Below are 25945 nucleotides of genomic sequence, written 5' to 3' on the forward strand. Positions count from 1 at the left end.
AGAAGAAAGTCTACAAACACAGACACTTTTATACTCAACTGATTTGTTGTCAAAAATGCAAAGGTAATTCAGTAAGAAAAGAAGGTCTTTTCAATAAGTAGTGCTACAACAACTAGATATCCACATGAAAAAAAAAGTGAACCTAATTTTCTGCAAAAATTATTCACAATAGATCACAGAACTAAAAACACAAGCTAAACCTATAAGGATTATCAGGAGAAAGTTTTAGTAACCCAAAGTAAACAAAGATTTCTGAGGAAACAGAAAACAATAACCAGAAAAGAAAATTAAGGATTGGGGATATAGGCCAGTGGTAGAGTCAATGTCTAGCACATGAGCTTTGGGATAAACTCCTAGTACCACAAAAAACAAACCAACTTAAACTCAGCAAATTGGGATAAAGTATTTACAAAAAGTATGTGCCAAAGAACCTGTGTCCAGTATACATGAAGAAATCCTACAATTTAATAAATGAAAGGACAAACTCAATATCAAAGTATCCACAGAAAACAAATGGCCAATAATGAAACATATGAAACAGGTTTTAACATCATTAGTTATGAGAGAAACGTAAGTTAAGACCACAGTTAAACATCTACTAGAATGGCTAAAACTAAAGACCAACCCAACTAAAAATAGTGAGAATATGGCACATTTGGTTAATCTTAAGAAAATGGAACATATACTTTGGGAAATAACTCTTCTCAAAGACCTAAATAGATAATAGCAATATCACTCCTAGGCACCAATCAATATGAAATTAAAAGATACATGACCGAATAAGGACTGTTTCAAGAATGTTCATTTATTCACAATAGCCAAACCATGGAAAGGAACCAAATGAATAAGCAAATTATAACATCAGTGAACTACTAATGATTTTTAAAAAAGCATAAACTATTAATACACATAACATGAACAAATTTCACAGATGTTAGGAGAGAAAAAAATGCAAGACATAAAGCAGCACATACTATATTCCACTGTATGTTTTATAACAGGCGAAGCCAATTTATTGTGAACAAAATCTGAACGATGTAAACTTGAATTTTGAGATGCTATATAAAAGTACAATTTCATCTTTTCAAATGGTTTTCCAGTTTGGGGGGAAGTGTTCCATCTTTCCCCCTGTGATGCCGCCCTTATAACGCCCTTATAACTTGCTTCATTGGTCTATGAATGCCCCAGTACCTAACTGCTTTGATTATAGACATAATAGTATGATTTTTTTTTTGTTTCACATGGCTAAATACTACCACTATACCACCAGAAATAGTTTTACTTTTTCAGTTTTTTCAACTTTTATGTATACAGGCCCGCCCCACCCCATAAACTTTAGTCAATTTGTCTTGGCTTCAACTCTACAATGCTGATGCTGAGCTACCCAATCCAAGGACACAGATGTCTTTCCATTTGCTTGAGAACATTTTTATCTAAGAATATTTTAAAGTTTTTCTCCCAGAACTTTTTTCTTTGATAGTATTAGGAACTGAATCCAGGGACACTCTATCACTGAGCCACGTTCTCAGCCCTTTTAGTTTGCTTTTATTTTGAGACTGGGTCTTACCAAGTAGCAGAGGTTGGCCTCGAACTTGTGATCCCCCTATTTCAGCCTCTAGTGTTGCTAAAATTACAGGTGAATACTAATGCACTGGCCTCCTCTTAAAAGTTTTGAAAAAGTTAAAATTGTAACCTTACCTTATACAATACTCCCATTCAAGATCACCACTGTTAAATTTTCTTGTTACACTTCCTTCTAGGTGTTTTGTCTTTCTGATGCTATAGTAAATAGGTATTCATTTCCATTATAGCTTCTAATTGGTTATAACTGCTTATATGAAAAGCTACTGATTTTCATAAGTAAATGAAAAGCTACTAATTTTTTAAACTTTACATTCTGCTACCCCACTGAATTATTTACATTTTTCTTGACTGACTTGCTTTTTCCTATTGTCCCTTATAGTGACTAATACTCTTAGAAAGACAAAAACATACCCGGATGCTTTGTCTCTGACCTTAGTGTGAGTTTATCTGGTATTTTATTAGCTTTTGAAGAAATGTAATATTTAATGATAAACAGCGACCTTCAATTCCTATATTATTAAGTGATTTACCTGAAACAAGTGATGAATTCTGTCAAGGAAATAAAGACCTATTCTTCAGTCTAATGGCATGTTTAGTATGGTGTTGGTTTTTTTGAGAAAATGTGTTTTCACCTTTCTAATTGTAATGAATGCACTTGTGTTTTTTTTTTCAATCAAGAATCAATGTTGAATTTTATCAGTGTGTTGACAACTATGTACTTTCTTCCTTTGCCAATAGGAAACATGACAAAATAACTATATTCATAAAGCACACAATATTGAAGTGATTACCCTTACACTCTTGTGTTAAACCCCAGTAGGTCATAGGTGTGTTGTTCTTAACTTTTTGCTATATTTAGTTTTAAACATTTAAATGAGGTCTATAGTTGCCCCTTTCTAGTGTTATCTTTGGTCAAGATTTATTGTCAGTAATTAGTTTAAATAAAAGTGGACGGTATTCAGATCTTATGTTCTGGAACAGAACTAGAACTATCTGTACTGGAGGTGTTCTTTAAGATTTCAGAGACATCTGAAACCTCAAAGAACCTTTTTAGATCTTTCTGTTGGGTAATGAATTCTTTTCTATCTTAAATTCCTTTACTTTCTCGAATATTTCTTCTCCAACCTCTTTGAGTAAAGATTCATACTTAAGTGAATTAAGAACTATGTACTTATTGAGAGTAGCAAAGTACATAGTTCTTAATTCACTTCTTATTATTGCTTTAAGACTATAGTAAATGTTTAGCACATTTTGAACAAAGCTGAATTTTGCTTATCAGGCATACAGGAAACAATTATAACATAGAAAGAGTAAAATTACTAATTCAGTTGTATTATTCTACACTTATCATTTCCTGAGGATGTGTTTTAAACTTGCAAATGTTCCAAATTAGAGATATTTGTACTGTGTATCTACAGATTTTAGGTTGACCAATGATTTTTTTCATTTTCTGCCTGATTTTACAGCAAATATTTAAGAACTTAGCCTAAAATAAATTTGAAATCTTTATTAAGGACTCAACAAAGGAGCAATAATGGAACAATGTTTTACTTAAAAGGATACCAAAGATAAACACAAAAATGACATAACTTCAGTTTGATTTTTGTGTAAAATTGAAGGTCATACTTACTAATAACTTGGTATATAAATTATAGATTTCTAAAATTTAGTATTCGCAAATTAAATAGGTATATTAACAAAAATTTTTAAGAATTCAGATTCTGTACCCAATTATTCTAAGCAGAAACCAAACTGCCAACATCGTGCCTAACAAGAAGCTCCTATTTATTGCATTATATATCCAAAAAACAATTAGAATTTCCATTATTTTAAGGAAATTCTTTGTAACCATCGTGTCATCAGTTTTAACTATGGCTTTGATTGCTTCCATTCTTTATTAAATAAGAAGTTTTTAAAAAATGAATGTTGATTTTCCTTCAACATTTGGTTTTCAAATCCGATTACTATTGAAATTAATATTTCAGAGGCAAACAGGCTTTTACCCATATGAAAAATTAGGCTATGGTCAAATAAGTTGGAGAACCATTGCTTCTGGAATTCCCTATATATATTCTAAAAGCATTAAAAGAAATACCATGAAAAGCTCATTAATTTACATTATGTATGTAAATAAATATATATATATACCACAAACACTAAACATTCACTAGTTACCTAATATTATTATTATTATTATTTTTAATAATCTAGAAACAAAATATGGTAATTACCAATCATAGAGTGTTTTCAGGCACAGGAGTAGCAAAATACAACTTACCATTTGACAGCTAAATTCTGTACCTCACCATTTTTATCTTCCAATAACTTCAAAATCATTTTTACTACTTTCCTTTCACTATCATCATCCAACTTGATGGAATCTTTCTGCAATTCTGTCATCAAATCATTTGTAGCCATAAACCTATTAACAAATTAAAATTTGTTAATTCAAAAAATTTAAAGCATTAATAATAAATAACAAATAATAATAATAATAAAACATCTTTCAAATCCAATGCTATATCATTTACATATTAGGAACATAGTATATTACAAAAACTCTTTTAAGTGATCATAAATTTAAATGCTACCAAAGAGGATAACAGATTATATTTAAAAATTATTATATTCAGATGGATATGTTTTAAGTCCCAATATGCTCTTATATTAAGTCTAAGTAACATCATTCAAAATTATTATCCCCTGGTCAGTCTTGATTTCATATTTACTAACATGACCTGCAGTGAATGTTCATTCATTCTAAGTAATTTTATTACTGTTCTTAGGGAAATTTTTTTTTCTTTTTGCATAGGATTTTAATTTATCTATGAAGCCCTTAACCACAAACATTAAGAATATATTCTCCAAACCATAATTGTGTTATGTTCCATCAGAGGTCACATATTATAAATTACTAGAAATTTTCCAGTATAAAGTCTCATGCCCATTCCAACTCTGTCACAAGAAATCAAGTGTATTTTCAAAATGGTGAGGAGGTAATTCTAGAAAGTTGTTGTACCTGACATTTACCTCTCCCCCCTCCTTAAGAATCTTAGGGAAAGTAAAGTTTAGCACTGAATAGTCTGAAAATACGTTAGAGTCATCAATCATCTACCCTAAGCTTTAAATAAAAAAGCTGAATAGAGGGTAAGATAAATAGGATCTTGGGTTTTTCCCAAATGTACATTACCACAAAATTTACTATTTTTTTAAATTAGTTTCTCAGAATATAAGGTACTCACATTCAAATAAAGCCCTAAGACCTGTTTAAAGCCAAATCAACTTTTCTCATAATTCTTAGCTACATTCTACTCATTAAAATAACCCAACTTAAATGACAACTACTTAACACCTTTTTATTAATATCTTTCTCTTTTATTGAACCTGATCCAGTTTGAATAAAAATCGAATATTTTGTTTTATGCATGAATGTTAAAATCCATGTTTAAATTTTTAAAACACAGCTAGTGACAACAATTGGAGCTAAACTGACAAACAACTATGGAGATAGGCAGTGTGGCAATAAACTATATGGTAAATTTAGCAATTCACTACTTATAATTTTAAGGATAATTCTATAACCAAGATGTTCATTTAATACTAATTAAGTTTTAAACTATATGTAAGCCATGTAGTTCAATTCTTATCAAGTTCTGTAAAACAGCTTTTAAAGTTTATATTCACATCGAGACAATAAAAGAAAAATGAGGCATGTACTTTTTAAAATTGGAAGTTCCTCCCCATTATAAAATATGAAGACAAAATTAGAACCACATAATTTTCATAATATTTTGAAGTGGAAAAAAACTGTATAGCACATTAATACAAGTACTTTTACATACAATGCACTGAAAAGCAACTTAACCATTTTACTTAAATAAAATACATTAAATAACCATAGAAGTTAAACAACCCAAAGACCTCTGCAAAGCCAGTTAAGTGCTTCAAGAGAAACACTGATAGTCAACTTAAGTGAAAATGCAGATAATTCCAAATAAAAAATTGTTCTTATGGTTCTAAATGAGCTCTAGTACATAAATTCATTCCTTAGTCATTTACTTATTCACTGCTTATTATAGGCTGGAAAGGCTAAGCTAAGAGCTAAGGAAAGATAAAAGGTGAATAAGTCTTGGCCCTGACCTCAAAAAGCTTATTCTGTATAAAGAAGTCTACCAATTTTTGAAAACCCATGGTTAAATTTAAATAAATAAATAAAGGTGAAATGAGCATCAGCGAAATTAGCAATAGACAGTATTTTTAAACATCAGAAAAAGTGGATTGAGGTATTGTAATATCAAGAATTACTTCTGAATGGTGATTCTGAAGCCAGAAAGTTCTGGGAGTACTTTCTTCCATTAATTTGATAAAAAAAAAAAATTGCACAATATATCTCCTTCTAAGGAAAGTTGTCAGACCAGTTGAAAGGCTGTCCATAGCAGACTCAACAGCTAATTTGGAAATGACCCTTCAGCAGACATTATCGTTTTAGGTTATGGTGCTAAGGACCAAGATGATATATGCAGACTAAGTCCTGTACTTTTTTTTTAAGTATATGTTTTAGATGTTAATGAACCTTTATTTTATTCATTTATTTACATGCTGTGCTGAGAATCAAACCCAGTGCCTCACACATGCTAGGAAAGCACTCTACCACTGAGCCTTTTTTTTTTTTTGGTATGGGGAATTGAAGTCAGGGGCATTCAACCACTGAGCCATATCCCACCCCTATTTTATATTTTATTTAGAATAAGGATCTCACTGAGTTGTTTAGTGCCTCTCCATTGCTGAGCTGGCTTTGAACTTATGATCCTCCTGTCTCAGCCCTCTCTCCAGCCTCAGACTCTGAAGCTGCTAGGATTGCAGTTGTGTACCATTGCGCCCAGTGTAAATGGACAACTCTTACTGTTAAACATTTGCTTTAAAACAGCACTCAAGAACATAAAAAAACGAGTACATCAAAGAACTGCCTGTCATTTTGGATCTCATGGAGAAAAGTTGGCTTGGGATTTACATTTTTTTTTCTTTTTGTGGTAGTGATGGCAGGGAGCAGAGAACATCAGAGTGAAGGAATGAGTAGTTGTTTAGTGTGACTAAGCACAGAAACCTAATAGAAAAAAATGAAAATGTAGGTTGAGGCCAAGCTAGGAATGGATATATATATATATATATATATATATATATATATATATATATATATATATATTTTCACTATGTAATGAAAATCTACTATGTATCAAGCACTATACTAGCTGCTATGGATATAAGGAATAGCCAAAGAAGACATATTTCCTAATGTAAAGATTACATTACAGTCTAGTAAGAAGCATATTAATTTTTAAAATTACATAAGTACCTATAGAGTCATGAGGTGAGATAAATGCATAAAGAAACATGCCAACAAGAAAAAAAAATGGTATAACAAAGTAACCTGACCTAGACTAAATTAGGGGTTGTGGAGTCAGAGAAGAAAAATTCTGAAGAACAGGCAGAATTATTCAGGAGTAGGGAGAAAATTGATGTCAGGTAAACAAGAGATGGAATTAAAGTGATTTGTAGATCACATTAGGATTTTAGTTTTTAAGAGTAATGGAAAGTTACTGAAAGGCATATGGGATCAAGATGGGAAGTAAATGCAATAAACAGATCTGCCTTTCAAATATACTATTCTAGCCACTACTATGGACAACACTTTAGAGAGAACCAATCTTCATTTAGCCTGACTGAATGGAGACCAGTTTGGAGAATCAGTACAGCAGTCTAAACCAAGAAATTATGGTAGTCTGAATTATGGTTATCAATAAAAATGGGGAAAAATGGAGAGCTGATCCTCAATTTTTGCAGATACATATCTGCAAATTTGCCTACTGGCTAAATTTATTCATAAGCCCAAAATTAATACTCCTCATTTCATAATCATTTACAAACAAGTAAAGAATGGTAAAAAGTTTGAATCACTCAACACATACATTCTCAGCGGCCTCCTACTTTCAACTCTATGTTTCAACTCTCATAATTATAAACAAATATCTTCTTAGCTTATTTAGTGCCAGGTTTTCTACATTGGTACCTTTATTAGTGATTTTACTATTTAATACAGCCCCCATGCACAGTTCTAAAATGCTGTCCAGCTAGGATCCCTCAGTGCAAGAAGGCTGAGATGGGCCTTCAGGGAAAAAAAAATAGATAAGCTTCATTCAGGCATGAATTACAGTACTACTGACTCAGAGTTCAATGTTAATGAGCCAAGTATATTAAATAAGATGTCTTTAAACAGAAGTACATATAAAACTAGAAAAAAATGTTTTGACTAGGGGCTCAGAATAATCTAACCTTTTAATTTCCATAGAAGCCAAGGTTCCATATATGAAAATTTGATGTTTGTGGCAACTTCACTGAAAGCAATTACTACAAGAATAAGGGTTAACTATATTTGAGATTATCAGGTAAAATAGTTCTTCAAAATGGATTAGACTTAAGCAAAGTAATGGATAAAGAGGAAGAAAGAAGTAGAAAGACTTTGGGTATTACCACCACTGATGTATCTTTGTCTAGTCTTAATGTAACTGTACAGCCACTGTCACATCAAATGGTTCAATCATTCATCTTTCACTAGAATGAGAAAGAATTAACTCTGGTTTAAGTACAACGACCCTGAATAGGTATGTTGCTAATCTTAAATCAACAAAATCTTCAGTCACAAAGAAGATATAAACACCATGGATCAAAGTCCTGTAGCACAACTTCATCTGCAGTTGGCCATAAATAGGAACTGGAAGAAAAAACTGACAAACAAAAAACAACCACCAGCAAAAATATGCAGCTCTTGACATCCAGAAACTGATGTGAATCTCATATCTAAACCCAAATGTTATTAAAACTGACTTAATGCTTACAACTAAAGCACATACTTTTCTTTGACATAAAACAATCTCATAGAACATCCATTTCAGACAAGGTCACTGAACACCACAAATACCAAAATGTCTCCCTTCTCTAGTTAAATGAGTGCTACTTCTTTACCAATTACACTCCTTGCTTCAGCCTCCCTAGTTGCTGGGATTACAGGTATGCACCACTGCCCAGAAATCCCTATAAAATTTAAGATGCCAGGTCATAGAAACATCAATTTAAAGTAAAGCCCTACTTCCTTAGACCTTTGCTTAAATGACCCAAATAAATAGGTTCCTTCTAACAACCTCCAAGACCCTATTGTATGTGTTCTCCCTCACTGTGATGAACATTAAGCTTAACCTGTGTCCAGGATACCTATGTAAGAAACTCTGAAAGGAAAAAACGTGATAAAAAGTACTTAAATATCAAATAGATTGACCAATGAAAATATTCACTGAACCAAAGATATACACAGTTTAAACAGACCAATATCAAGTGATTAAATAGAAGATTCCATCAGAAGCCTACCAACCAAGAAAAGCCCAGGACCAGAGGGATACACCGCTGAGTTTTATAAGACCTTTAAAGAAGCACTAATACCAATACTCTTCAATTTATTTCAGGAAATAGAAAAAGGGGCAGCACTTCCAAACTCATTCTATGAAGCCAATATCACCCTGATTCCAAAACCAGGCAAAGTCATATTAAAGAAAGAAAACTTCAGACCAATATTTCTAATGAACACAGATGCAAAAATTCTCAGTAATACTAATTCTGGCAAATCAAATACAAAAACATATCAAAGAGGATATTCCATCAATCAACAAATACATGAAAAAGTGTTCATCATCTCCAGCAATTAGAGAAATGCAGGTCAAATCTCACTCCAGTCAGAATGGCAACTATTATGAAGACAAATAATAATAAGTGTTGGCGAGGATGTGGGGGAAGAGGCACACTCATACACTGCTGGTAGGACTGCAAATTGGTGCAGCCAATATGGAAAGCAGTATGGAGATTCCTTAACTTGGAATGAAACCACCATTTGACCCAGCTATCCCTCTCTTCGGTCTATACCCAAAGGACTTAAAAACAGCATACTAATTAACAATAGCTAAACTGTGGAACCAACCTAGATGCCCTTCAGTAGATTAGTGGATTAAAAAAAAAAATGTGGCATATATACACAATGGAATATTACTCAGCAATAAAAGAGAACAAAATCATGGCATTTGCAGGTAAATGGATGCAGTTGGAGAAGATAATGCTAAGTGAAGTTAGCCAGTCCCCAAAAAACAAATGGTGAATGTTTTCTCCGATAGAAGCTCACTGACTCATACTGGGGTAGGAAGAGGGAGCATGGGAGGAATAGAAGAACTCTAGATAGAGCAGAGGGGTGGAAGGGGAAAGGAGGGAGCAGGGGGTTAGCAATGATGGTGGAATGTGATGGACATCATTATCCAAAGTACATGTATGAAAACATGAATTGGTGTGAACATACTTTATATACAGAGATATGAAAGATTATGCTCTATATGTGTAATAAGAATTGTGATGCATTCTGCTGTCATGTATTAAAAAAATAAAAACAAAAAAGAAAATATTCACTGAATCAGTTATATCAGAAGACTGAATGCTAGAGACTTCAGGTAGGGCAGTTTCAGTGAACTCAGAGAGGCAACAGCCAAAAAGTTTGAATTTATTTTTCATCAGGAAAATTAGTGAAAGAGGCAGTAATTGGCTGAAAATAAAGAATTTATTTCCTTTATGCAAGAGCGAAAACAGACTAGATTAGGAAGAAGGCTGAGGTAGGGAGACTAATTTGAGAAATACTCATCATAGGACTAAAGAGAAGAAAGGCAGGATAGGGGTGACACCAAGGTATTCTGCTTTGGACTTTCAGTGGGATTTACTCAGACGTATTTGGGGGTCCCAGCATAAGGAACTGTGCTGTGAACACAGTGATGAACAAGACTGTCATGGTCTGGTACTTATACTCCTGGATTATTCTTCGAGACTAGAAGTTCTTTGAAGGGAAAACTTATCTTTAGTAAATCCAATGTAGAGAAGCAGGAACACAGTAAAAGTAGATGTCTTGACTGCACGCTGAGTAACTTCCACCATAATCTTTCTCCTCTTATCCAAACACAATTTCACCCTTGATTACAACAGAAATCTAGGTGATATGGGCCAACTGCATCACCCAGTAAACCAATTATCTTTCAAATTTCAAAGCCTTTGAGCACACAACACTGTTTTAACTTTTTCTCATTTATTTCCTGAAAGGCTATAAATTAGCTTACAGTAAGTAGTCTTAGTGATGTTCAAGTAAATAAAACTAATTTTTATTCTTCTTCCAAGTATCCTCTATAACATCCCCCTCCCTCCTTCAATAGTGAATCCTAACCTTTGCTGACAATGTTTGTAGTGTATCTATATATAGAAAAACCATGTTGAGTAAAATCAAGTAAGTTGCTGCCATAAATCTGCTAAGTACTTAAAATGTGCCAGGAATCACCTTATTAATATAATATCTCTACAAATCTATTTCTTCTCAGGACACCTGATTTTCTCCAAGTAGTCAAAATAATTTCAATTGGTATTTCCTGTTAATGCTCAAACAGTGTTTTGCTTATGATTCCTTAACAGGTCCAAATTTTTTTTTTTTTTAGCATTTTAAACATTTTTCGAGAGAAAATGCCTTCAAATATCCAAAACACCTTAACAAATTTGCATCATAAACCATTCTGCAACTGAGAAATACTCGTATTCTATAATAGTGATTAAGATGTAGAGAGAGGTATTTAAACAAAATGATTTTACAATGGTTTATTACAGAGATTTCTTACAATTCTTTTATATATGTGTATATACTTATATATGTGTGTACACACACACACTTTTTTTCTTAACTCTGGATCTAATAAGCACTTACTGAAGAACCACAAGGCTAAAGAATTCTACAGGTTTCAGTTCAGTAAGACAAGGTTTCTGTCCTTAACAAGTTTCTGAATACCTGCCCATCTACAGTCAAGATTTTCTCCCCTTCGCCTAGTGAAATTTTGTAGTGTGCTTGCATACTTGTTCTCACATTTTCTACTGAGAATTTCAAGACCTTACTAAGATCTCTCCATGAATATGAATCTCCTTACTTTAATCTTCTCTGCCACTTAACGCCTGACACTTACACATTGCCATGGTATAATTTATCTTTTTATAATAGTGTCTTGACCACTCAGCAAACATGTATGCTCACTAAGGGCAAGCAATGGATCTTTCTGAAGTTCCTCTCAAAGAATTATTAAAAGTATTTTCCAGCATAAAATATTCCATAAGCCTAATTTTAGAGGCAACTGAAATTTAAGGTCTGACTTATAATGCCACTAGTTAAAACTCTAGAGAAGTAGCATAGCATGGTAATTAAGAGTTCATGGGCAGATTATGTGATTCTGAAAGGTTATATATCTTCATGTTTTATTTAAATAAACATTTATTAGTGAGGGGGCAGGAAATAAGAGTTCATGGGTAAAGAGGTTCTATAAATCCCAAATCTATCATGACGTAGGGGAAATAACTAAGCCAAATTTCAGTTTCCTTAATGGTAATACAGTAACTGTCCACTTTTACTACTTATGAAGAATAAATAAAGTATATGACGTTCACAGTAAGCAGAAAGATACATGTACAGAGAGACAAGTGAATATTTTCCTTAGCTTTTGATTCTTTGCAATACTTTAATTAAGTTGGTAGTGAGCAGATGAAAAGTTGCCTCCACCCACTGAATGCTCACTATTAATAGTCACGTATGGACTACGCACTCACAGGGCTCATTTACCTCAAAGCTTTCACTCTGTTATCTACACAATCACCTAATCACCAAAACATACTGATATAAAGGTTTTCTAGGTGTGGAGGGAGAAGCAGAAGGTGTTTTCTTTAAGTGAGGAGAACTATTCTAAGGTACTCTCCTAAAGAATGTTTCTTCATTTTTATTTTAAAGAGTTATCTGAATTAGCATTTATTATTTTAAAGATTTTTCCCCAAAAAATTAAGACTAATAGGTCATTATTAGGATACACACTAATGTCCCATTTTATTAAAAGGTTCCAGTCTTGACTTTTCTCTTCCCAAAGCTTCTCCATTTCTCCAAACTCTTAGTATTCTTCATTATTTGATGGTAGGATATTAACACATGAAATAATAAAATTAAAAAAAAAACTGGTAAGTTTTTTATCTACAAAAAGATTTTAAAATGCTGGAATTTCAAAATTCTAAATTTTGCATGTTTCTCTACCTTCTCTTCATTAACAAGCTATGTAGTTAGCTAAGTAGAAACCTGAAACTTCAGACCCATAAGAGACCTTTTGTAATTATACCTGTGCAAGCCTCTCAAAAGTGAAAATGTAATCTCAAGTAACTTGCCCAAGATCTCACAGTTCACAACAAAGAATAGTGCATGACTAGAACTCCTATCTTGTGACTGGGTAAAATTCTCCTAGAGTCTATCAAGAAAATAGAACTTTCTTCATTTTGGCAGCACTATTTTCTTCCGCTTTCCTTTGTACAAGATAGAGTACTTTAGACACGTTAGTTAGGCATCCAATAATGTTAATTATCCTTGCCCTCAAGATCCTCTTGGCACTAATTATTTTAAAATATGTAATCAGGATTCCCGTACTTACATCAAAATAACTAAATTTCTATGTGAACAAAGCATCATTTAAAAAATGTAAAATAAATGCCTATATAGAAAATATGGAGAAAAATCCTCAAAAAACTTCAAATGCTATTTTAATCTTTAAATGTCTGTTAATTAATACACAAGGTGCTTTAGTTCCAAGGACCTGTTTGTTAACAGATGGCTAAAGCATATTACAAGAAAGTCTTTAAAACAGTTAATAAAAATGTTAAAGATGCCAAATTACTGAAAGTCACTTATTGTTCCTCAAGATACATTTAATAGCATTCACCAACCATTAGAACTATATCAATAAACCAATCCTCTAAGCAAAGTTTTGATGCATTCCAACCCAAGTAAGTAGATAATTCTTATCAAGTTCAGCAATCACTATAGTTGAACATCAAAGTATTATTTCTTTCATATAGTTTATTTAGAAAACAAAAACTCAGGCATACATGCATTACTTTCTTTTGCCAGAAATATAAGGGAACTTCAATCAATAATCACATCCATGGTATCACCATATGACATGATTTCTTTACTCTTCCTAAACACATTATCCATATCTGATTCAGTCTAGTTGAACAAAATTGTATTAGTATGGTGGAAGCACTACCTTTAGACTAAAATTAATATCAGAATGAAATTTAGTACTTTTATAGGAATAACCAATCTGACATAAGGTATGAGGAAATCACACCGCACACCTTATATGATCCAAAGGTATGTATGTATGTATGTATGTATGTATGTAATGTATGTTCCATTCAAACATTTATTTAAATTTCAAAACTCGAATTGTGAAAAAGCAAAACTCCAAAGGGAATCAAACAGCATCCCAATCCTTAAACAATACATAAATTTTTTTAATATTTGTTTTTTAATTGTAATTGTACACAATACCTTGATTTTATTTATTTTTATGTGATGCTGAGGATCCAACCCAGGGCCTTGCACATGCTAGGTCAACGCTCTACCACTGAACTACAACCCCATCCTATAATACATAAAAATTTTATTTCCTTCAATAATCTTGATTTTGGTCCCAGAACTACACAAATCTAAAATTCCAAAATACCCAAACAGGGCACTAAACTATCTTCAGCAAATTAGTTTTTAGAAATTACAAATAGAACACTTAAAAGCTCTCTTGGTAGCAAAACTTTCAAATTTGTCTTGGAACACGATCGTTGATTTTTTTCATGGTTCCTTTTTTCAGAAATTGGAAAATTTCTTCCCAAGAGACACATTTTCAGGTGTTAAAACTTATTGTTCATACAAGTAGAAAAGGAAGTTCTTTACCCATAATTTTAATTGAAGATTGCCGGTTCTTTTTAAAAGAACGCTAATTACAATTACTATAGCACAAGAGAAGAAAACCTAGGTTATCAATAGCTTTTTTTCTTTTTGATGGAGAGCTTATTTATTTGTGAATATAAGACAGGCAGTAAGGAAAGTAACAATCCCTGTAGAGTGAAAAACAAAAAAAAAAAATGTGAAAATATAACAAATCTTAAATGTGCATGTTACAAGAATTTGAAATCAACAGTACAAGTCTCCTGGATCAGAACTACTGTACTAAAGCTTCATGTTCACCAGCCCGTCTTTCAAGAAGATTCGTTTGCGTGGTTTAAGGTTCAGCAATTCAACCCTCTGGCAGTGATTTTGGATCTAAGGATACGAGACTTTCAGAAATTCCGTGATCTTGCGTGGGTTTCACCTGACAAGGAAGACTGACAAGATGCTGGCGGGAAAACCCTACCGGCCAAGTTTCCTTCATCCCAGCTCCCCTCCCCCTTCTCAAAAAAGCATTATCCGAAGAAAGAGTACATAACCCAATCAGCGAAGAGCTCAAAAAAGTTCATCGTTCCAGCTGAACGCAGCCAGGTCCACATCTGTGGGAGAGCGGGCAGATGCTGCGTCCCTGAGCGGGCAGCAGCTAGGGCCCGGGCGCGTTCGGAGGCCTAGCGTCTCGGAGGGCCGGCGAGTAGGCCTAGCCGCCGGGTCTCCGCGCCTAGAGCGACTCCCTCCACTACAGTACTGGGTGACTCTGGGCCTCCACACTGCCGGGGACGCGGGAACCACGTCGCCGGGGCCAAGGAATGCGGCGGGGACGCTTAGAGACCCAGAAGGAAGGGATCGGAGCCGCGGCGGACAACCGCCTAGAGGAAAGGCTGGGGGCGGGGGCTGGAGGAGACCCGCGGGGAAGCGGGAGCGAGCGGTGGGCTGAAAACCTCGGGGAAGAGAGGCAGCCGGGCCAAGGCCGAAGGGGTGGGGCCAGGCCGGCGTGCAGGCCGGGGCCGTGGATGGGGGACCCCCGAGGTGGGTTAGAATCGGATTTCGACCTCACCTAAAGTCCTTGTCGCTGGATGTCATTTTTTCCAGCAAATTGGAAATATGGTACGAAGCGCTCGCCATGTTGACGGCCTCGATCCCGCCCGCTGGCGCTGTGGCTGCTGCTGCCCGCTGCCGCCGCTGATGGGGCTCCTCCTCTCGCCGCGGCTCCGGCTTCCAGGGTCGCAGAGCGACGCTGGCGCTGACTGGAGGCGCCTCTACAGGATGCCCCCTCCCCGAAGAGACGTGAGCCTGTCCCGGGGGAAGCAGAGTTAGGGGGCCGGCCTAACGACGGCGGCGTACATGGGCGGCGGGGCGTACAGCAGGGCCTCTACGGGAGGAAGCCAGACACTTCCACTCGGGCCGTCTCGCTCCCACTCCCTCCGCACTCGCTCCCTAGGGCAAGAGGCCAAAACCCGCCTCCTTCGCTCCGCGGGCGGGGGTGGCAAACGCGGGACGCTACGGAAAGCTGAGGTCAGAGTTCACGAGGCCTCTCCAGGCACGCTGTGGAGGGGCTAGTTAAAGGGCAATTCTGTTGGCCGAAGCCAATGTCAGTCTTCGTGTGAACCGCCTTCAGGAGGCATGACAATGATTCAACGGGGCTGTTCTCGCGAGACTCAAGGGCGACGGTTAATGGACGAAAGACTAGTGGGACGAGTATATTTTCAGAAAATAGGTTGAATGTTTTCTTCCGTATGACATTGACAGAAAACGTTTATGACTCCTAAGACGTGTGAGGTCTGGGAGTAATAATAATAGGGAACTAGCTTAGAGACCAACAGAAGACATAAAATGGAGCTCTCGTTTTAATACGGACGCGTGCGTGGCTTTTAGCCTTAACCACCATGATGTAGTGTTGCCACGTGAAAACCACAAGTCCCAGAATTCAGTAGGGTGATAGGCTGTATTGAGATGTGATTGGCCGTGGGAACTTGTCTCTTCCTCACTGGCTCCCGTGGGAGGCGGGGATGCTGGGATTTGCCTGCGATCTAAGCTGCTGTGCTGGATACAACCTTTCAATCAGCGTGCTCTTGGTTTCTGCCTTGGGTTCTTGTTTTCCTCCACGCGCTCCTCCCACACACACCTCCCCCTCCCCCCGCCCCCATTTGCGTTGTTTGCAGAGCTAGGTGCTGCGGTTTGGGCAAGCGCATTGCGGATCAATTGGTGCTTCCTTACCCATCCGAAGGCCCAGAGCCTCACTTCTGTCTAGACCCACACTGCTTTCGTGAATCAAAAAACCAGTTCTAAAGCCGCAGGACCTTAGTAAGAATAATATACAGTTACAGACGATTTTATTGGGGAACACTCGTTTTAGAATGTTAAAAGATTATCTTCTGCATTTGATGTTGTGCATTTGACGATCCTACAGCTGTTTATTTTATTGTGTTCTCATGTACATAGAGAAGCAATATCAAAGCATTTGTTCAATATCCAAGGTTTTGTGGTTGTTTTTGTTGTTGTTGTTTGTTTGTTTTTTAAATCTATTTGGGAGTTTTCACATAAATTTTTCCAGCTAGGGATCAACACCTAAAAAATTTTAGTAAGAGTGGAGCTATCTGTTCTAACTGTCTGGAAAGAGTTAAGTTAGAGACAAGGAAAATTCAATCTCATTCTGATAGTCGTATCAAATATAAACCTTTAAATGTTGTCTTACTTCTAAATACATCGAATCCAACCAAAGCCATCTGACATATCTTTACCATTCTTTCTCCCAAATTATTACTGAGTATCTTCTAAGTCAGAGACATTTATAGACAATAGCAGTTTAATAAAACAGATGGAAATGTGATTTGAACTCACAGCAAGTAACTAAATTTCTCCTTATTACTACTGTCTACCACCATTTATTCTTTTACTTTAATATCATATGTATATTCTTTTCTGCCCAGTAATGCCATATGCCTGCTTTCATTCTGCTCAAGTTTGCCACCATTAGGGCATTTTTCATCAAAGTGTCCTTGAGGACTTTAGCCACAATTAATTTCCTTTTGCTCTGAACAGCTTTCCCACAATAGTTAATGTAATATATGCTCACACAGAGAGGTCATTTTTCTCTTGTGACTCTCAAGGCTTGAAAGCTCAGTTATCTGATAATCCTTTCTTTTAGCCTGTTTCCAGTAAGACACAAAATCATGGCTTGTCTTTTTTTGTGTGTAAATCTTTTCATTTATCAGTTTCCAACTGAACTATAGTATTTGAAGTCAGACACCTTGAATATAAATCATGTTTAGTACCATTTACTAGCTCTGTCTTAGGCAATTCATTTCAGTTTGATTCTCAGTTTTTTCATAAGTAAGACGAAGTTCAGCAGAGTATTATCCTTAGTGTTGTTTTAAGAGTTAAATCAAATACACCATATATCACATTGCCTGTAGCATAGTAATAATATTTAAAATTAGTGTTTCTTGCAAATATCTTACAAAGTTCCAAGAAAGTGTCTAATAAAAGTTACTATTAATATTATTCTATTCTTTCAGTCTTTTATTTTTCCCTATTCCCAAGTCATTTTACACACCCAAAGTTATTCAAAACATTGTTAAAATTGTACTGTTTAACCTATTTAAAATGTTTAGTGGCTCACTAGTAACATAATAATATCTCAATATTTGGAAATTCAGTGGCCTCTTTCATCTGTCCTTACCCTTTTGTTTCTAACTTGTCACTCTTCTAATATACGAATTATTCCCACTGTTTTGAGTCTTTCAAACACCTAGCTCCAATTCTTTGTATATGATAATAGTAATACGGTTGTTCTTCAATGTATGATGAGGTTACATACCAATAGACCCATTTTAAGTGAAAATCCATTTTCTACACCAAACCTACTGCACATCATAATTTAGTATCAGTACATTGTTAGCATCAGTTTTTTATCCTTGTGATGGTGTGGCTGACTGGGAGCTGTGGCTCACCTGTACCATGTATTGCTAGCCTGGGAAAAGATTAAAATTCAAAATATGGTCTTGACTGAATACATACTGCTTTAACACCATTATAAAGTTGGAAAATTATGTCTAGCCATTCTAAGTAGGTGATTATTTGTCACTACAATAAGAACGTATTCATGGATCAAGTATAATATTAACTCGTTAAATCCTCAGAATCTTATAGATGTTTTCTATACCTGAAGTATAAGAGGCAGAAAAAGTTAAGTAACTCACAAAAAGCCACTGAAAAGATGGATTCAGGGTTTAGAAGAAGCAGAAAAAGATCAAGTAACTCACAACAGTCCACTGACAAGATAGAGTCAGGGTTGAAACTAAGACAGTATTGCTTCAGAGCCCATTTCCTAAATTATTCCACTAGAATGTTTCACCCATATGGAATGCCTTTCCCCTCCCCTTTCCAGAGTCTTAGACAAACTATATTAGTAATATGTAAGTTCCCTAAGAGCAGTTTCCATCTTTAAACTTCTGCTTATTTTGAGTAAAAAGCCAATACCAAAATTTTAATAGGCACTTTAGTGGCATTTAATTTTATTTTATAAAAATCTGATTTGGGGGATGGGATTGTGGCTCAGTGGTAGAATGCTTGCCTAGCACGCGCGAGGCTCTGGGTTTGATCCTCAGCACCACATTAAATAAATAAATAAATAAAATTAAAAGTATTATGTCCATTTACAACTAAAAGATATTAAAAAAAGGAAATCTGATTTTGTATTTCAATGAATACAGCTTGTTAGTAAACAGCAGAGAATGCTTTCTTTTAAGGATTCATTTATGCTAAATTAATATTATATACAAAAGAAAATAAATCTAGGTAAAGCTAAACTCAGAGTTTTGTTTTTGTTTTTGTTTTTTCTAGTAAATGGTCAGAATAGAAGGCTTAGATGAGAAATAATAGAGAGCAAGAAAATCAGTGTCTTTCCAGCTTTTGGGAAGTTCTCCAACATTATCTTTAGTTTAGCTTAGTTCATAAATATATATTGAGTACCTACACTATGCTATGCACTGTATTAGATAAAGGGACACAAAGATAAGCAAAACATGTCCCCTAATCTTGAACATTCATGTGGATAAAATATTAAATTTCATATCAAAATTCTTATATTTTAGGCAAAAAAAGAGACTCACCATGAATATAGAATCAAGGTAGCTTTATATTTTGTATTTGAAATGAAGAGTAGATCTTTAAATTATCTTTAAAATTTTTAAATATGGTAGGAATAAATTGTGCATTAAAAGACAAATGTCAATAAATGAAGAACAATGGAAAGATCATTTAATTGGTTTGTTGAATAATTGAAGTTTTCAGAGTACCAGCACAAAATGTTACTTTTCTGTTTTGTTTTCCAAATACACCTGTAAAATACTTTCTATGACCTTTAAGGACATCTTGGGTGGAACCATAGATTTTCAGACCTTTCAAGGTGTTACAAGTTCAATACAATTGCTCCTACTGAAATACAATTACTGTTATGATGGTATTAATAGGTGAGATATTAAGGCTTTGCCTCATTAATCCACTTATGGTTTTTTTTTTTTTTGTGGGAGTGGGTGCCTAATTAGAAGAACGAGTTCAACTAGATGTCCTCCATTTTGCGAGTACATGCTTACTTGCCCTTTCACCATGTCATGAACTCGCACAAAGGCCCTTGTCAGATGCTTTTAGACTTCCCAGCCTCCACAACCATAAGCCAAATAAACTTCTATTGTTTATAAATTACTAGTCTGTTGTTTCTATCATATCAACAGAAAATAGACTTAAGACACTAGTTAGTCCAATAGCCATCCAGATACTCCAGTCTGTTTTTAGATCCTCTGGAATTGAGAAGATTCTGTCCTTACTGTTAATGTCCTCTCTTTGGCATTCACCCAAACACTGACTCTCATATGAAAGCCAAGGTTGTGAGTTCTTTCAGGTGTCTCTCAAGAGGCCACCGACTGGGTCTGGGGATGTGGCTCAAGGAGTATTGCGCTCGCCTGGCATGCGCAGGGCACTGGGTTCGATCCTCAGCACCACATAAAAGTAAAATAAAGATGTTGTGTCCACTGAAAACTATTAAAAAAAAATTCTCTCTCCCTCTCTCTCTCTCTCTAAAAAAGAGGCCACCTACTGCACATTTTCCTGACAAAGAAGCTCTGAGCACTCCATAGGCCTCCAGGTGGCAACAGCACTCCTAGATGGGATACTTCCAGGTTCAAGCCCAACTTTCTTCAGAACACTTGTCCATGTGGCCACTAAAACCCATGCATCCTAGGTACATTGGGTGGAGGAAGTACAACCACTGCACTATCAATTCCCTCTGGACCCTGCCACTTCTGTGCCTTTCTCTTCTCAAGTGGGTACAGATCAGAGGATGGCCAACCATGAATAATGGATAATCTAAAGCTTTGGAAGTATTAAATTAAAGATTTTTCTATCATTTCGTTTTTCTTATCACCGCTTTCAAACAAACACACACTCAAGTCTTTTCCTTCATCCTTATTGACATCATGGGCAGACCACAAAGCTCTCCGGCTCTTCCTGTCTTGCAAAGATTCTCATTTCCTCCAAGTGTCTTTTTTTGTTTGTTTGTTTGTCTTTGAAGTGAGTAGGGGAAGAAACACCCAACTCTCTCTGCCAATTAATTACCACATTTCTTTCTCTTAGAATTCTCTCCTCCATGATAAGCTTATAGACTAGAGGGCATCTGGGTCCCCTCAGAGGATCTTTATAAAACTAGGAGGGTACTTTATGTGTAATATTTTCAACGCTGGGGCTTCTAAGATCACAGGAAATGTCTCAGTTTATACATGTATGAAAAGAATGTATGGAAGGACATTCTTTTCATACATGTATAAAGAGGGACAGTTTAGAATGACACTTTTACAGAGAAATGAAAGATCTGAAGTGGTATGACAAAGAATGAAGCTTTCTTCATCAATTTTGTGGTTCTTTATATTAGCCTACATAGCTCAGAATGTCTTGAGTCTGAACTCTATTTCCCCAAACTGAATCACTTCCATCTCCACTCTGTCAGTTCTCAAGAAGTAAACCCTGAATGATGCACACACCTGACTTCTTGTTTCACTGTGTACAGTCTTATTATGATCCTTGTCTATGCATGTACATATAATATACGTTGATGTTGGGTACCCAGGGTGATTTTAAGAGAAAAAATAGAAATAAATTGTTTGTTATAGATTATTTAGATTCTAAATAACGTCCTAATTTGCTTATCTGCCGCATTAGGTATTTGACTGTTCATTAGTACTCCTGCAAGAGACTATGAGTGTAAAAGAAATTAAATGGAATCAAAACCCTTTAAATTTTTGCTAAAGCAGTTTTAATATGGCAGGAGATGAAGAAAAAAAGTCAAAGCTTTTAGTGGGAAAAGGCACTCCGAGGGCTTTCTATGGGTTTCCGTCCTTTCCCCCTCTTATTACAAGGAGGCTCTGCTGCAGCAATTCCCAAACTGTGTTGGAGTGAACAAGTTCCATAAAATATTAACAGAAACAGATGCTTTGAGGTTTTGGTGTAGCTTGGTGATAATGATGGCAAGATACTACTTAAATATAAAAGTTTATAAAAGGGTTTTTTGTTTTGTTTTGGTACCAGGGATTGCACTCAGGGACACTCACTACTGAGCCACATCCCCAGCCCTATTTTTTAAAAATATATATATTTTTTATTTGTGGGTGGACACAATACCTTTTTTTATTTGTTTATTTTTATGTGGTGCCGGGGATCAAACCCAGTGCCTCAAGCATGCTAAGCAAGCACTCTACCACTGAGCCACATCCTAGATGCTTAGAAAAGGTTTTTTTGTTTGTTTGTTTGTTTGTTTGTTTGTTTTGGTACTGGGATATTTAACCACTGGGCTACATCTTTAGCAGCACCACCACCCCCTTTTTAAAAATTTTTGGTTTTGAGTCAGAGTCTCACTAAGTTGCTGAGACTATTCTCAAACTTGTGATCCTCTTGCCTCAAACTCCCAAGGCTCTGGGATTAGAGGTGGGCACCATGGTGCCCAGTCTGGAACAGTTTGCTTAATGAAAAATACTTCAGAACATTTAATATGCTAACATATATTATGAATCCCCAAAACAAATATGTAGTACACAGCTGCTTGACACATTTGAGCATAAAATTTAAAGTTGTACCTATTACTATCTCAAAGGATAAATGTAATATGAAACACAATTTGCACATGTTCTATTGATATTTTTTCTTAACAGATGATGGGAAGATGGAGAGTCATGGTAGAAAATAATTTCACTGTACATTTTAAAAACAGCCCTCAGTTGAGTAAATGTGGACTGTGCTCTATTCCTGTTTGTTTTAAATTGAATTAAAGACAATAGGGCTCCATCTATTCAACCAGTTATTGATTCCTGAAATATAACTAAGTCTTTGTTAAATGTCAAAGCTGATAGGTTAATAGGGGAGGAAAAGGGCACTTCTGACTTGTGTTTCACTGCAGACAGTTTCACACACAAACAGGTGCAAACTACTTCCTATTATGGATCATTTGCCAATGATGAATTCTACTTAGGTACCCAAGGAAGTGAATACTGTATAAGTCTAATCTCAAGGAGATTTATTTCCAACTGATGGGAAACAACCCAACAGCTATAGGTTTTCCTGTGATCTACTCTCTTCTAAATAACTTCCAGAGCTCTTGGTTAATTTTTAGTGGCACTCTAAATCAAGCTTAATTGCTGTTCTGTGAAGGAATTATTCTTTTAGAATTAGAAATACATTTGCTGCATATTAGTGAAAATTACAAAGATTATTTATGTCACTGATATGCTTCCTTTGGAATATGTACCATTTTTTCTTAACTTTGGCTTTTATATTAGTATTAACCATAATGTAAAAAATCACAATATTTTCTAATATCAATGATAAGAGCACTCTCTAGGATTTCCAAATAAAAATATAATTCTATATATGTAAAACTTGTTATCAGTTTTGGAGTAAAGATGTGGAAGAAAGAGCTAGAATTCAACAAATGCTGCAATTCACTTTAAAATACAGAAGGGCTGATGATGCCTTATTACTTAAAGGGGTATTTTGCTTACTATCAGTGTAAGTTTTGATTTCTGAAAAAAAAAGTGTTAAAGAGTAAGAGAAATTATGAACCCATAGGATCAGGGATTGAAAAAAAAATTACAACAAGATTGGGAAAAAATTGTAAATTAATGAAAATAAATATAATGAAATGATAGCAAAATTCTTTCCTTTTATGCAATATCATACTTCATTACTAATACTAATCAGTTAAGTGATAAAAACCTTATATTCCAGAAGAAAATTGCTGATCATATAAATGTGGTTTTGCTGCCTTTGCGTCATTTTGGAAAATAAAAACTGTTCTATATGGCCTTAAAAAAAAAAAACTCAAGTAAACTCTCTTTGTATTTCATGAAGAAGGCAATAAAAATTTTGGATTAATCCCAGCAAATATAAAGGATTTTTATGATCAATGTAGTAATTTTTATATATGATATGTCAAATTCTGGAATTAGGAAAAAATCTTGCCCCCTTGGGAACATTATTTTCACCAGTTTAATCAATATTTAAAACAAGAGAGCTATTTGTGAAACATGTTTAACAGAGAACTTGTATTCAGAATATGTAACTAACTTACATAACTAAGTAATAAGACAAAATCCTGATTTTAAAGTATGCAAATTATTTGATCAGATATGTCACCAAGGAAGCTACAGAATGACAAACACCTTAAAAAGTGATCAATATCAATACTCTCAAGGAAAGACAAATAAATGCTATAATAATATACAATGTATGTGTTAGAATAGCTGAAATTAAAACACCTGAGCACACTAAATGTTGGTAAGACAACTGGAAGTCTTCTACACTGCTGGTAGAAAACAGATCAGTGGTTTCTTCAAATGTTAAAAATACACATCTACTATATAACCTGCCGTTCCATTCCTGGGTATTTACCTAAGAGAAATAGGAAGAACATATGTCCTTACAAAGACAAAGAATATGAATGTGTTTATAGCAGATCTATTTGTAGTATTTCCAAATTGGAAACAACCCAAATGTTTACCAACAGATGGATGGATAAAGAAATTGTGATATATTCATATAATGGAATATTTCCCAGCAATAAAGAGGAGTGAACCATGGATATACACCTACCAATATGGATGAATCTCAATCTCAAAATGAGTAAAAGAAGTCAGGCAGAAAATAGTAAAAAAAAAAAATATATCTGGAGTCTATTTATATATAACTGCAGTCTAAGCTGTAGGGATACAAGCACATTAGCGGTTGCCTGGAGATGAAGGTGAGGAGAGGGATAGATGATTAAGGGGCTCAAAGACAGCTTGGAATTATGGAAGTTTTTGTTACAATAATTGTAGTAATGATTTCATATGTGTATACAGATGTCAAAATTTATCAACATGTACACTTTATTTTGTTTTGTTTTTGCAGTGCTAGGGATTAAATTAGGGCTTTGCACGTGGTAGGCAAACACTCTACCACTGAGCTACAATCCCAGCCCCCAATATGTACACTTTAAATGTGTGCTCCTTCTTGGATGTCAATTATACCTCAATAAAGCTGTTGAATGATAATAAAAATAAAAGTCATGTTACCTAAAAACAAAATGATTTAGAATATAAGTCTCAAAGTAACTTTAGTTTTCTTTCATGTATTTGCCCCAGAAAAAATATTTATTACAAACAAGGACCCAGGAATTGCTTAAATGAGGGTTTATATCCTATATATATCTACAATCCTGATAAAAATTTTTGGAAACTAGTCATACTATATTTATGAGAAATTTACTATATTTATTATTTTTTGTGTTTTTTTTAACTTTTTAAAATTGATTTTATTATTTTTTTAAATACACGACAATAGTGGAATGCATTACAATCCTTATTACACATATAGAGCACAATTTTTCATATCTCTGTATATAAAGTATGTTCATGTCAATTTATGCCATTATACGTGTACTTTTTTATAATTCTTAATACACATATATACCACAAATTTTCATATCTCTGTTTGTATATAAGGTATGTTGACTATTTATGACACATGAAAATGTTTGTGCTACTCCTCCATTTAAAACTACTTAGTAAGCATATTTATAAACTAGTAAGTACTTGAACATATAATTAATGGTTTTGTTGTGATATACTCATATTTCTAATTTTTATGGCATGTTTTTACTTGAATCTTATACAGTCACCTTAAATTCAACATGAGATGCTGTAAAGTGTTTTGGAATGCCAGGTTTAACTCAAAGAGGCCTGCGCTCAAATCCCACTTATTCTGTAATCTTGGGTAACTTCTGTAAGTGAGAATAATGTTTACTTCATAGGGTTATATCAGACTTAAACAAATAAGTGCTTGACAAATATTTCTCTTGATATTAAAAACCCAAATGTATTTGTCTCCAAAGAAAACCAACCCTTTCCTACTACCACATTTCTTTTCATAGGTCTAAAAGTATTCCAACATCATAAATAGGAAAGTATTTAA

At 34.8% G+C, this 25945-nt stretch overlaps 1 protein-coding gene and 1 long non-coding RNA gene across 2 annotated transcripts in view; one reads left to right on the plus strand and one right to left on the minus strand.

Moving 5' to 3' along the window:
- Positions 1 to 15884, minus strand: part of Cand1 (cullin associated and neddylation dissociated 1) — a 38429-nt gene extending 22545 nt beyond the window's left edge. The window contains exons 1-2 of the mRNA XM_078053188.1: positions 15507 to 15884; positions 3863 to 4006 (exon numbers count right to left, since the gene is read on the minus strand). Of these exons, the coding sequence (XP_077909314.1) occupies positions 3863 to 4006; positions 15507 to 15574 (212 nt within the window). The 5' untranslated portion in view covers positions 15575 to 15884. The remainder of the gene's footprint in view (positions 1 to 3862; positions 4007 to 15506) is intronic.
- Positions 15885 to 16036: 152 nt separating this feature from the next.
- LOC144378621 (uncharacterized) lies at positions 16037 to 21423 on the plus strand. The gene is made up of 2 exons (XR_013440504.1): positions 16037 to 16753; positions 20536 to 21423. It is a non-coding gene; the product is annotated as an uncharacterized LOC144378621 (long non-coding RNA).
- Positions 21424 to 25945: the final 4522 nt, after the last annotated feature.

The sequence above is a fragment of the Ictidomys tridecemlineatus genome, chromosome 6 (genome assembly GCF_052094955.1).
Source record: "Ictidomys tridecemlineatus isolate mIctTri1 chromosome 6, mIctTri1.hap1, whole genome shotgun sequence".
Lineage (NCBI taxonomy): Eukaryota > Metazoa > Chordata > Mammalia > Rodentia > Sciuridae > Ictidomys > Ictidomys tridecemlineatus.